This window comes from Cuculus canorus, chromosome 5 (assembly GCF_017976375.1).
Source record: "Cuculus canorus isolate bCucCan1 chromosome 5, bCucCan1.pri, whole genome shotgun sequence".
Classification (NCBI taxonomy): Eukaryota; Metazoa; Chordata; class Aves; order Cuculiformes; family Cuculidae; genus Cuculus; species Cuculus canorus.
Window position 1 is genome coordinate 31,894,724 of NC_071405.1, and position 13,921 is coordinate 31,908,644.

General features: G+C 45.0%; 1 protein-coding gene across 1 annotated transcript in view; it reads left to right on the forward strand.

Annotated features, from left to right (window-relative positions):
- Positions 1–13,921, forward strand: part of LOC104057774 (inverted formin 2) — a 54,957-nt gene that overhangs the window by 23,950 nt on the left and 17,086 nt on the right. The window contains 8 exon segments of the mRNA XM_054067166.1: positions 48–297; positions 300–431; positions 1,821–1,960; positions 3,768–3,878; positions 4,431–4,546; positions 4,805–5,088; positions 6,312–6,457; positions 6,546–6,607. Coding sequence (XP_053923141.1) covers positions 63–297; positions 300–431; positions 1,821–1,960; positions 3,768–3,878; positions 4,431–4,546; positions 4,805–5,088; positions 6,312–6,457; positions 6,546–6,607 — 1,226 coding nt within the window. The 5' untranslated portion in view covers positions 48–62.

A 13,921-nucleotide genomic window follows, 5' to 3' on the forward strand; every position in this document is an offset into this window, starting at 1 on the left:
CTGTTGGTCAATCCAAAAAAAGGTCTCACTTTGTCTTTTCCCTTCAGGACAAACCATTCACAATGTCAATCAAAAAAGAAGATGCCCACAAGCAGTGGGCTGCCCTGAAGGAGAAACTAGGGCCCCAAGACAGTGACCAGTCAGAAGCTAACCTGGAAAATACAGAGCCAGAGCTGTGCATCCATCTTTTGCAAATGCCATAGCTGGTGAACTGCTCTGGGCTGAAGAAGTGGCTGGAGAACAGTGATGATGGCTGGATGGTCCAGTACCTGGAACTGTGCAGGCTGGACCTCCTCCTGGAGGACAGGCCAGGATTTCTGATGCCTTGATTCAGCTCACCTGCATTAACTGTGTGCAAGCAGTCATGAACCCCAACAAAGGCATTGAGTACATTGTTAGCAACGAGGGCTACGTCAGAAAACTCTTCTAAGGTGAGAAGACGTATATGTGCTTCATCCATCACATGTAGCATGGCGGGGGGGGGGGGACGACAGACGGACGGACACACAACACACACTTTCCTGTTGCTTATCTTCCTGCCCTGCTTCAGGCTTCTTGCAAGTTATTGATCACAACGGATTAATAAAGGAGATCATTTTCTTCTTTAAAATCATATTGCTTGGAAATAGCATTGCCTTTGCCACTCAATACTATTTATATGGGCTCATTTCCACTCAAATGTCTCCATAGTTCACTGAGAAGCCAGGAATAAACCCAGCCTTAGCCATATGTGGGCATGAGGAGTCCTTAACCTTTCAGTTGTCAGTAGACGTTTGCTATTTAGTCTTTCAGAGCTTTAAGGGCAGAGGGAGAAGAACTGAAAGGACTTGGAGAATTGTAGCCTGGAAAAAGGAGGGAAGGTGACATGGTTCAGACTCAAGAGAGCCTGTTTTCTGTGCTGCTCAGTCTCTTCCTTCTAGAAGATGGTAGCTAATGCTGCTCATTTTCTTGCTCATTATTAGGTATGACACTTGTAAGGGCATCTCCTAGGACGTCTTGTGCAGCACCTAATGTTCGTGGTGCTGGTAGAATAACTTCTGTGCTGCTCAACAGTGCTGAGATCACCGCTGTGCCCAGAAACCCTTATTAATATCTCTTTTAAAGGCATTTAGTCTGAAAGCTAGCTTGCTCCCTTTTTCAGTATCAAAGTCCTCTTTCTTCCTCTCCACCCTGTATTTTCTTAACCAGTGTGAGATACAGAGCTGGCATTTTTGTGCTGTGAAAAATGGGGCACCCTGAGATTTTCAGCAGTCAATCTTCTTTGTGCATTAATAAAATAAAATTAAGATGATATAATCCACTCCCTACCTGCTCCCAGGGTTCACAGAGAAAAATTAGTGGGGAAAAAGGGAATACATAGAGACTGGGTAGAACAATTGGCCTGCTTGGTATGCATATTGGGTGTTTCTGCACTAAAAATAAAACTCATTAATTGAGGAAAATTGTTCATCTGCTGTTCTAGAAAATACCTATGTGTGAAAATGGGAACTAAAATGTGTGACTGAGAGTGCTGAGATCTTGGCTGTTGTTGAAGCATGCCACTGGTACATGGAAGAGATGAACAACTACAAGTAGCACAAGTATGTCAATAGGATACCTGTAGCATCTACTGTTCCCATCAGAACTTACTATCACATAATGCCATTGGGATGAGAAATCTATACATTGGGATATTTCTCTTCCCATCTTTCATGTGGAAAGGCTCCACTCCTTCAGTCTTTTTTCTCCCACTGGTCATAAGCCATGTAGCAGAAGACACTGAGATTAAGAACATTAATGCCATTATACACTCTTTGTGTATTGTTTTGGTTTTCCTCCAGCATTTGACACAACTAACATCATGGTCAAAAAGCAAGTATTTGAGCTCCTGTTTGCTCTGTGCGTTTACTCATCAGATGGCCATGCTTTGGCTTTGGATGCACTGGATCATTACAAAGCAAGTGTTGGGCTACAGCAGGAGGTATGGCTCTTCTCAGGTTCATGCAGGTAGATCCATATACTACAGAAAAGGGCTTGGAATGAGGGACATTCTGCATCATTTTTGTAAGAGAGGCAGGGATTGATAAGGTAAAACTTGTAGGAAATTTGGCCTGGTCAGCATAAGTCCATGGTGCTGCTCTGTGACTTGTCTGGACAGGTGACTGCCAACCACAAGGTCCTTTCTGGCAGGAAAAGCCCTACCAGATTAGCAAAACAGAAGTTCCCTCATCCATGGTTTCACTGGCCACAAGGCCGGGTAGGTGCATCAGTAAACAGAACACATAAAGGGATCCAAGAAAAGTTTCACTGAGTTCCTCTGTCAAACAACCTGTTCTGTAGTGGCGGTGTTCTGCTTTTACATGTATCTTTCTGTCTTGTGCACTGTGGGATAGACTGAGAGGTTTTAAGATTCTAATTCCATCTGACAGCCTGCAACAAAGTGGTAGATGTTTCTAAACACCTGACATAATGTGTGCATCTGAGCTGGTGAGTCTGGGCTCCATTTCTCTTTGTCTGACTGATTTTAGACATCTAATTCAGACTGAGGGGAATCATGCCCCAGAAGTGCCTTTGTCCTTCAGTAACTCCAGGGGGACGTTTAGTGGGTCATGCAGCTGGAGACGTGTACCATGGGTCACTTCATTTACCATATGACCCTACCCGCTCTGACGATCCATCTGGAGATACTTTTACTCTTTATATGCACAAAAAAGGATTTATGAGAATGTCATTATAGAAATCATGGAATCGTAGAATCATTTAGGTTGGAAAAGACCTTTAGGATCATCGAGTCCAAACATAAACCTAACACTGCCAAGTTCATCACCTAAGCATGCCCCTAAGTATAACATGTACCCATCTACCAGGGATGGTGACCCACTCACTTCCGTAGGCAGCCTGATCCAGTGCTTGGCAAACCTTTTGGTGAAGAAATTTTTCCTAATATCCAGTCTAAACCTCCCTGGCACAAATTGAGGCCATTTCCCCTTGTCCTGTCGCCTGTTACTTGGGAGAAGAGACCAACATCCATGTCGCTACAACCTCCTTTTAGGTAGCTGTAGAGAGCAAAAAGATCTCCCATCAGCCTCCTTTTCTCTAGGCTAAACAGCCCCAGTTGAATGAGAAGCTCGACATGAGCTGGCAATGTGTGCTCACAGCCCAGAAGGCCAACCATAATCTGGGCTGCATCAAAAGAAGCGTGGCCAGCAGGTCGAGGGAAGTGATTCTGCCCCTCTATTCCTCTCTTGTGAGGCCTCATCTGGAATACTGTGTCCAGTTCTGGAATCCTCAACATAAGAAGGATATGGAGCTGTTGGAACAGGTCCAGAGGAGGGCTACAAAGAAGATCGAAGGGCTGGAGCACCTTTCCTATGAGAATAGGCTGAGAAAGTTGGGGTTGTTCAGCCTGGAGAAAAGAGGGCTCAGAGGAGATCCTATAGCTGCCTTCCGGTACCTGAAGGGGCTACAGGAAAGCTGGAGAGGGGCTATTTATAAAGACTTGTGGGGATAGGACTGGGGGAATGGGTGTAAACTGGAGAGGGGCAGATTTAGACTAGACATTAGGAAGAATTTCTTCACCATGAGAGTGGTGAGACACTGGAACAGGTTGTCCAGGGAGGTTGTGGATGCCCCATCCCTGTAGGTGTTCAAGGCTAGGCTGGATGGGGACTTGGGCAGCCTGATTTAGTGGAATGTCCCTGCCCATGGCAGGGGGGTTTTAACTAGATGATCTTTAAGGTCCCTTCCAACCCTAACTATTCTGTGATTCTATGATTCTTGTCTTCCAGGTGAGCTGCTCTCCAGTATCTGTCCAGCTGCTGTCCATCCTTCAGAGCCTGCTGCACTTGGAACCATCTCATCACTCCAGCCTGTTCCTGTGGGAGTCCTTGGATGCGGTGGTAAACAGAACCCTTTTACTTGCAAATGACAGTAATAATGACATATCCATCTAGACTTGCACTCTTCTTTTGTTTTCCCTCATCCCACCCGGTACCCATGAAAGTCCTTCCCAAATGCCCAACAAATGATCTATGGGACTTGCTAAGCACTGAACAGAAGCTGGAAAAAAGCTACACCTGCTGCACAGGGTAGCCAGCCCCAGCCATGCACATGCCAACGTGAGCTGGCCACATTTAGCAGTGGGCTTGGGATTCATAGTCTTGCTTTAATGGTAAAGTCCTGAGCTTTGGGTCATGGGAATAAGTGGGAATCTGTCCTTATTGGTGTCTTGTTGCTGATGCTGGCTAGTCTTACTGGCAGGCATGCTCAAATCCGTGTTTAGGCACCAGGACCATGGGAAGGAAATTACCTGGAAGTGAAAAATGCAGCTGTGTAAAATGATACCAGGGAGTGGGCTTTGTGGCTCCAGATCTGCTGCTTAGCAGGGGTTGAATAGCATGTACCAACGTTTGGGCCCCATCCCCTTCTCTGACTCCAACTCGTTTCTCTAGTCCAAGGGAACACAGTTGAGGAAGTCATTGGGAGGTTGCTGTCTATCAAGAAACATCCAAACAAGCAAAAGCGAGCTGAAAACCATTTGTCTGGGAGTGCAAATGGAGGCATCCAGGCTGAACTAGAGCCATGTGCACGTGCTGCAGCTTGGAATACAGCAGGATCATCAAACCCCTCCAAGGCACCAGCACCTCCCATAAGGCCACCCACCAATGAGAAGATATCGTCGTCTGAGATCACAGCCTGCTCTGCTTCATGACAGACATCTAATCCTCTAACCTATGCTGCTCCTGTGCCAGGACCTCCACCCCCACCACCTTCACTCCTGCCCTCTGGCACAGCAGCCATGACCCCTGCATCCCCCCGTGATGAGTACACCTCCAGCGCCACTAGTGCCTGGTATTTCTCCACCCCCACCCCTATTGCCTAACACAGAGGGTATCCCACCCCCTCCACCTCCTTTACCTGGCATGGGTGGCATCCCACCCCCTCCACCTCTCCTGCCCGGCTTAGTAGGAGATCATATAGAAGCTGTGGTGGCTTCCCAGTTCAGCTGCTCTCTTGGCTCAAGCAGGCCTCCCCACAGGACAGTGAAGACACCAACGTTGAGAATGAAAAAGCTGAACTGGCAGAAGCAGCCCACCAATGTGGTAAGAGGTGGGTGCTTCTGGCATAAATTCACTACTGCTTAAAGGGTGAACCAGTGGAAAAAACTCTCTTTGTGAGTTTGTCAGATACAGAATTACCCTGATTTCAATTACATTTGACCTGCAGAACTTAAATAAATAAAAATACCTTGGAACTAGTAATATAATGTAATAACCATCCCAACTAAATCAGTAATTTGGGATAGCTTGTTTCTAAGTAAAATCCATTGAAATTAGAAGAAGGAGGAGAGATGGAAATATTTCCCTAATCCATCGTAACGTGCCTTAGGCTTGATTTCTTAACAGGTTCTGATCTGGGTTCCCCAGACTTTCATTCCCCAGTTCATCTGTACTTTTATCTGTGTATATTAAAGTCATGAGTACAGAGTGCGGGTAAGGATCACATCACAGTTTAAGAAGGACATTGAAAGAATGAGAGAGCTATGAGAATCATTGACTTGTCTTTTGAATTTTGGGTCACATTTCCCTCTCCTAGTGGATCAAAATAGGAGCGTGAAATGTGAGAAGAATCCAGGGCAGTCAAGGTCAGCTTTGCCCTAGACAAGCAAGGCATCCTTGCATGGAAGTTTGTATAGGTGAAGCTTAAATAAGGAGTGTTTTCAATCACAGGAGCAGTTAATTGTTGGGCTTATTTCAGTAGAGATTTCTACAGGCCCTTTTGGGTGATGGGTTTTTCTAAAACAAAAAGATATTTAAGGAAGCACAGTGGAAATTAGTTCAACCAGTCCAGTAGCCAGCCTTATACAAAGGCTGGCTTATAAAGTGAAAAATGTAGGAAGTTTGAAGTCAGAAAATGTCCAGATTGTGGCCAGTCCATGGGAAGGAAAAATAACGTCAGCCATGAGACTGGGAAGGAAATGGTTGAGACTCTTCTCATGCTGACATCTTTTCCCTACCTGGAGAAGAATGCAGTTGTATAGGGAGGGATGAGGTTGTATGGCCTCTGTGTGCCTAGTGCTGCATCTCCTTACCAGCATATCCTGGGGAAAAGCACCAGGTTTAAATACCCTTCAGGCTCTTTGGATCCTGCCTGTGGGACTTGCCACTCCTCGGTAATTAGCATTTGTCCAAGATGAATATGTCTGTTCTTATTTCATTCAACTTCTGAGAAGTATCGCTTCTAGCAACTCACATTGCCCTAAAAAACATTGCCCTAAAAAGGAGCTTTCAGCTATCCCTGTAGCCAATCTGAACATGCGGTCTTTTTCTCAGAAAGTCACTCAATGTGGGCTTCAGTGAGCAGCATCAGTGAGGAAACCGTAGAGCTCAATTACACAAGCACAGAGCAGCTGTTTTCCTTTCCACAACCAACCCCCAAGGAGAAAATGGCCACACCAGTGAAGACAGAACCAAAGGAGGTGAGAAGATCCCTCTAATTCTTCCAAATAAAGATCACTGCAGACAGATCTCATCTAATATGATATATCTTCTTTTTCTTTAGTGAAGATCACATTTTTGGACTCCAAGAAAAGTCTCAATTTGAACATATTTTTGAAGCAATTTAAATGGTAAGATATGGCCAATTTCCATCACAGTTGACAAAACTTTAAGCAGAATTTTGAATAGTATCTAGAAAGTCCTCATGAAGTCTATTCTAAACAATGTACTATGGTGGCCTGTGTTACTGAAATATGTGAAAATTTCCCAGTTTGTCCTACAATGTCTTTAAAATAGTGAGTTTAAGCATTTAGTTGTTTTTACATACAGCATCCCCGTATGTTGGCAATGGCGGTATATATCCATGTCAGAGATAAAGTTGTGGCACAGTATCTTACAGTGACTTAGGCTGTGAGACAATTCTAAGTCCCAATTCTAAGTTAATCATGGGGATCTATCTTTCCTTTTGGATTATTGTGGTTCTCACTAGGGAAAGTGAGGTGGAAGAGTTCAAGGCCAGGCTGGATGAGGCTTTGAGCAGTCTGACCTAGTGGAAAGTATCCCTGCCCATAGCGGAGATGTTGGAACTTTCTATGAAAGCATAGAGTGCTTGCACAGACATGTGTCTCGGTAGCATGTGATTGTGGTCTGCCTCTCACCATCTTGGCAAAACAGCCCTTACTCTCCTTGCCCATTGTATTTGTTGCATGGGATAAGGCCAGAATTTCTCTTCCTCCTTTGCAACCATCTCCAGATCATCCTTCTCCTCTTCAGTTTTTTGAGCAGACATTTAGCCAACCTTCTTGTGCTCCTGTTATATCACTGCAGGAAAACAAGGACAGGAAGGAACAAGCTGCCAAAGCAGAGAGGAGAAAGAAACAGATGGAATAGGAAGAGGGGAAGAGACAGAAGGGAGAAAATGGAAAAGTCAGTAAGTATCTAAAAAGGCTTCAAAAAGAGAGATGGAGTCGATAGGAGCTCTTTGCTGGTCCTGCTTTAATGGACCAGTAGTAGTAATTTATTTTGTGTGTTTCCAGGTGCTGGCTGACTAAAAGCTTTGAGCTGTCTTACAGCCATAACTAAGAATTGACTTTTCACAGTTGCAGCTGGGCAGAGAAGTCAGTTTTAGGTTTGCTGACTGAACAGCAGAGAAGAAAAGTAAAAATGAAACATTTCTATTAACTTTTTCAGTTTCTAAACATAACGTTTTAACTTTTAAATCTAACAAGAAAAATTTGACTTCTTCCCCCAAATCCCCATATACATTTCAATAGTCTTTCTTTAACAGAGATTGCTGATGTCCCAAAAATCTTCCAGATAACTTAAATTTGCCTTTCTCTGAATGAAAATGAGAGGCAGCACAACAGAAAAGAACAATTGGAAGAAGCAGAGAGGAAAGAAAAATCAGGATAATTTTCCTTCCATCTCTCTGCCCATTGCCCCCCAAAAAAAGGCCCCCACCAACAAGAAGTCTTTCAAGATCTTGTTATAACCAGGCACAAGGACAGGCAGAGCCAGTGGCACTGGTGCCAGCCTGTAGCACACAGGCTTTTGGGTAGATCCTTTGGCCTCAGCCGGATAGATTGCTTCAGGGGCAAAGAGCATGGCTGCTTCCAGACCTGGCATTGGTGCCTTGCTTTTGCCCAGTGGTTGCTTGTATCAAGTACCTGCCCCATGCAATAGCATCACTGCAAGGTGTCCTTCTCCTCCACCTCATGAGCAGGTATAACACTCATGTCTCTCCATCACAGTTAAGAAGGGGGTTGTGAAGCAGGAGGAGGTGTGTGTCATCGATGCGCTGCTGGCCGACATAAGGAAAGGGTTCACGCTGAGAAAGACAAAGAACAGACATGAGACAGATGCACTTCCTAAAACTTCACCTGCGGAGAGCCAGGAGGAGAGCCAGTCTGGTAAGGACACAGACCCAACTGTACCTGCAGCTATTCATTTCCATCTGCCCCTGAGCCTGAGCCAAGCACACAAGCAAAAATCCTCTATGTTTGCATTTGGGTCATTTTATTTAAGGATGCTTTGCAGACAGTGCTGTGGAGAAGAGGAGCAGAGAGCCCTGAGCTGTTCCAGCCAGGTCTGCCCTGGAATTAGCAGCGTTTTGGAACAGCGTGGCCTTCTACCCATGCTGATAAACCCTCTGAGAGGCACAGCCCACGGGTCAGCCACAGTACCACGCTGAGGGAGCACTGGTGTCATCCCCACATGAGTCCTCTTCATGTTATCAAGTCTCAGTAGCACAGCTTGTCACTGTCTTGGAGACTGCTACATTCTGTCTTAGTCTACAGTTGGGAGTCTAAAGCAGTCCTTAAGAAAAGGTGGATTCCCTTTTCCTGCCACAGGCTTTCAGGCATCCTTGCAAGTCGAGGGGCTTCCATGGAAATAAGCTGGTTGGCAGCAAAGACACATGAACACCTGCTGAAAACAGGGACTTGACTGAGGTAGAGCCTTTGAATCCAAATGGCGTGACCACGGTGGGTATAAGGAGGGGAAGTACAGGGAGGGTAAAATGGTCCTCCCTCTGCATGGTTCCTTTAGTGTGAGTTCACCCTCCACAGGCAAGCCTTGCTTGTATCCTCCCCCAGTGACAGAAACACCTTGGTTAATCCTGGATGCAACTCTGCAGCTGTGGCTGATTGTATTTTTTTTTGTTTAAAGGAAAGAGCATTATGGATCCACAAGTAGTAGGAAAGCAGACGGATGATAAGACCAAGCAGAACAGCAATGGTCATCCCTCAGAAAGCACTTGCCCCTCAACCACTGCCCTGAAGGAGATGGGTGGAGATGTTACAAGTGCCCCAGCTTCAAAACAGGTGTTATCCAAAACCACTGCTGGAGGAAATTTGCCACCAAAGTCCCAGACGGACTCAGTAAGCTTGGTGGGAGCTGGCAGGGCCAGTCAGCCCACGCCAGATGTCAGGATGGAGCAGGCAGACAGCTGGGCAAGCCTCCAGCCAAGCATGAAGGGTGGCTTCATTGCCTTCTCTGCTGCTAAGATAGATACAGGGATAAGTTTTGTGAGCAGCAGTTCAGGCATTGCTCTGCAAGACCAACTCAATGGGTCCATCTCAGAAAGCCAGGACAAGAAATGTCCAGCTGATGGCTTAGAGAGCTACAGGCTTTTGCAGGAGCCAGAAACACAGCCAAGTGAGACCAGAGTTGAACCTGGCAGCAGTCAGCCTGCTCCCTGTGATGAGGCTCATCAGGAAGAATTGAAAGACATAGTAAAGGAAAATGAAGACTCCGGTACAGATTTGCTGTTGGACAACTCTCAAGAGAAGTCCTTCTTGGAGTTGCCAGACAGCGACTCCTCTTGTTCGGCAATACTCCCACCAGGACAAGCTCACACTCACAGGGAAAAGCAGAGGCCATCTGGAGAATGGACGAAGAAGAAGAGGCACAGCAAAAGCTACTCAGGTAGTGTATTTCATACATAGCTATTGGGAACTGAGTTAAACTGGGGAGGCTTCCTCATATATTTGTCTATATATGTTCTTGCTCACTTGGAGGTCCAATGCCCCTAGAGCCACACTGTTTCATCAAGCAATTATTTTTTAAAACCAGAGATTTGAAAAGAAAAACACAAGCACAGTTTGTTCTCTTAACATGTATAAGTAGTTTAGGAAGATATAATGATGAATCAATAATTAAAAAGCCCATTACACATATACAGTTATGATGGCAATAAGCACATCTGTGAAGCGTTCTAAAGACTGCTACAAGGCACAGTTATGTGCAAACAAGAGCTCCATTAGACTCCAGAGCAGTGATTAAGAGCATTTAATACCGGGTACTTAATCAGTGATCTCCCCTCTCAGCTACTCATAAACACATAAAACCAGCAACATGAACACTGCTGTGGGATTGTTTGGTTTTCCTCTCCTAAAGCCTCATTGCAAGGGCACTTTGCCTGCAGTAACTTGACAGCCTGCCCCAGGGGTACTTTAGGTTTTCTCCTGAACCCTGGAGCCACCCTCCACAGATTTACCCTTGTAATGTTGGCATGCCCTGGGGCTGTAGTTATTTATATTCCTAAACATGCCACTTTCCCCTAGTCAAAAAACAAGCCACAAACAAGAAGTGGTTTCCCTGGAGCAGTGGTTCACAAACTTGCTTCCCAGAGGCAGCAGGAGGAGCTGCAGCAGCAGGAGCACCCCACACTCCCAGCCATGGTGATGCTTTCCTGACACCCAAAATTAGTATATCTGGCTTAAGGAACTCAAAAGGCTCCCTGGGTATGCAGGGATGGCATCTTAGGAATCACTGCTGCTAGATAAGGTTCTCATCATAAAAAGCTCCCTGTTGTTAAATTTGCCTTGCCATGATCAGCTATATTTAGTGTTTCTCTTTTGTTTAAAAAGAGAGGTTGAAACTGATGCTGGAGATAATAAAACAAAAAAAGGTTGTGTGGTACAATGAGGTATGGAAACCCACAAAAGTGTTTTGATGTGAATTAACCACATCAAAACACTTTACAGACCTAATCAATATTCAGCATATCAGCTAAGCTTTTTGTCTTTGTATCTAATCACAAACACAGGTAAAATAAATTTGTTAGTCTGAATTTTACTCTCCAATGTCTTGATCTTATGATGAGTGGAGTCAGTGCTAATCTTCCCTCAACACAGGGTCGCAGCCCACACATCTGTCCTCTGTGTCAGCAGCAGCCAAACCTTCCCTGCAGGTAATTAAAAGTCATTATTCTAACCAAATGAATCCAGCTTCATGCAATAAACAAAGTCCTTGCTTTGATCCCGTTATTTTCTCCAAAACCGTAACAATGCAATTTCAGTACTTATCTCCTGTGAAGAGCAATGGTTGGTTTGCTTGCAGGTAGCCATTTCCTATAGCGCCGTTTGAATATAGGTTTATGGAAAAGGGACTAAAACACTAAACCTGGGAAGAAATGCTGGTTGGGGCAAGATACCAGCTCAAACTCAAAGCCAAATTCATTTCCAGAGTTGCTCACAAACGAGTCCATCGGAGCAAACAAGCTGTGCATGCTTCTTGTGTGCATTCATGCAGCTTTCTGGGAAGAGGGAACCAAGGGGAGGGCTCTAATCTGGCTTTTGTTCCCTCAAAAGATAATACAGGTAAACCCAATTTATAGTGAAACTATGTACCAAGTTCCCTGCATCCTTCATTGATACTGGCAAAGTAGAATTGTCCCTCAAAAGAAAACTTAGGGAGTTTTAGGATGAGACTTTCGTTTGCAAAACTTTGCTTGGTTTTACAGCAACTGGAAAGAAAAGCAAGAAAAAGAAACAATCGAAAGACCCACTGTACTGGAATTGCATAGTTACGCATTGTCCTTTCCATGCTGTTGAGCATTTCCTATGAACTGAATCAATAATGTCAAATCTCTTTCTGTTTCATTTCCTGAAAGGAATGTATTTTTTCAGCATCCCCAGTGACCAGGACTACCAGCTGGGAGCCCTTCTCCTGTGCAGCCCGGTGGCCCTGGCCCCTTCCTGGGCCCTGGGGTGGTATAAGAGAGGAATCTCTGCAGGATTTCCACACAGGGTTGCTTTTGTTCCTGCACCTGGAGCATCATTGATAGCAAGAGAAAAGTAGCTATAAATTGGGTAGTTGTTATCATAATTACTCCTCCCCTTCTTTTGGCCCTTTCCATGCTGTACCGTAGGATCACATCAAGTGGAAAGGGGAAGTAGCTCTCTTGATTTAAAAATCCTAATGAAGATTTGCAGTGAGAGCAGAAAATAGTAGCAGCAAGACACAGGTAAGAAATATGTCAGGACCAGTGGTAGTGTTGCACCAGGAGGGGGCCAGCTGAAACCATGACTTAAGCATAATTCAGATTATGTATGTTGTAAGCACAGGGATTTCAGTACACAGGCTTAAAAGGAAGTTGTGTTAGAAAAAAAACAGAGACACAGACAGCTTTGATTTCTCCTTAGAAGATGTGGGAAAGCAATAGAGGAACACATGGACAAATGGTACCTATATGAAGTGACCAAGTCAGGCAGGAGTTTCAGTGCATCCTTGAAATGCAGTGCCTGGCAGCGGTGCCAGGAGGGGAGAGATGAGCTGCACTTTGAAACCTGCAATCCCCGTTTTCCTCTCCCATCTTTACATGTCTTGGAAATGTTAGGGGAAACAAAAGTCTTGAAAGCACAAGTCCATAAGCAAACAGGCTTTGGCAATTTCCTTGCTTACAAATCTACTTGATTTATTCCCTAGAAAATAAAAGAACAAACCAAACCAGGAGCATAGGTCAGTGCACAAAGACTGCAGCCTGGTGAGGAGGGAGGGAAGGAGCAAGAAGGGACACAGCACTTCCTGCCAGCAGCTATGTTCTGCACATGGCACAGTGGGACATCAGCCTCCCCCTGCAAAGAGAATGCAGGGTTTCAGAGCTTCACCTCCCCTTTAGCAGACTCAGTATTGTCTGTGAGCGGTTTTCAAATGGACCACAAGAATTTAATCAAGCTAATGCTCATCTTATATGGCCTTCATGTCTGTTACTAGAAATAGTGTTTGCTTTGGTTATTGTGTGGGACAGGCTCTTAAAAATGACAGTGTGCCATCCCATCCTTCTGACAGTCCTGAAAGTTGCCCGAACTCTTGAATATCAGGATCGGTTCTGGAAACGTGATTTTTTTTTTTAAGTACCTAAAAATTTAGTTCTACTTGGTTTTAGGTTATCTGAGGAATATGAAACTGGTTTCCCTGGTAGCACCCCAACTGTTAGACACACATGCAAACCCACAACATTGTTGTTTTATAGTTGCAAATACTTTGAATTTCCCCCTCCTCCTGCAGGTGCCACGGCAAGGCAGAGGAAATAACAGAGACCCAGCAAACCACTCACACATCTCCAGAGTGCTACTAGCTTCTCAGAAGACTGCATTGCCAAAACGCCACCACAGTCCCTTCTGCCCCACCAGGACTCAATGCTTTTCCTCGTGCAGCCTTCCATTCCCCTGACCAAGACCCGGAGAGCCTCCCTGGAGACTTCGCCCCATGCCTTACAGCAAGCGCTCACAGGGACCGGGGACAGTTCTGCACGTGGCAGTGTGAAAAGATCAGACCTCTTGGCCACTGTCCTGGAAGCCAAGTCTTCCAGCCAGCTCTTAAGCCAAGTTCCTCTTGAAGCAACAGCTGAGTGTGGCCCAAGAGAGGACTGCAGCATTTAGCCCTCAGAGAATTTTTAAAAATAGCAGTGCCTCAACTAAATTAAGGGTATAAATTAAGCAGTGGCTGTACCATCACAGGTGGAAGCACGATGCTCCCTCTTCTCATTGCCCACTGAAGATTTATATTGGAGCAGGTCCAAGACCTAGATCACACAAATATATTTTTACTCTCAATCATAAAGCAAGGGAAAGTGGTTACAGCGAAAAAAAAAAGTAAAAAAAGGAAAAACATCTGTATTTTAGTAAGTGTATGGCCATATAAACAGTGTCTGGTTCCTA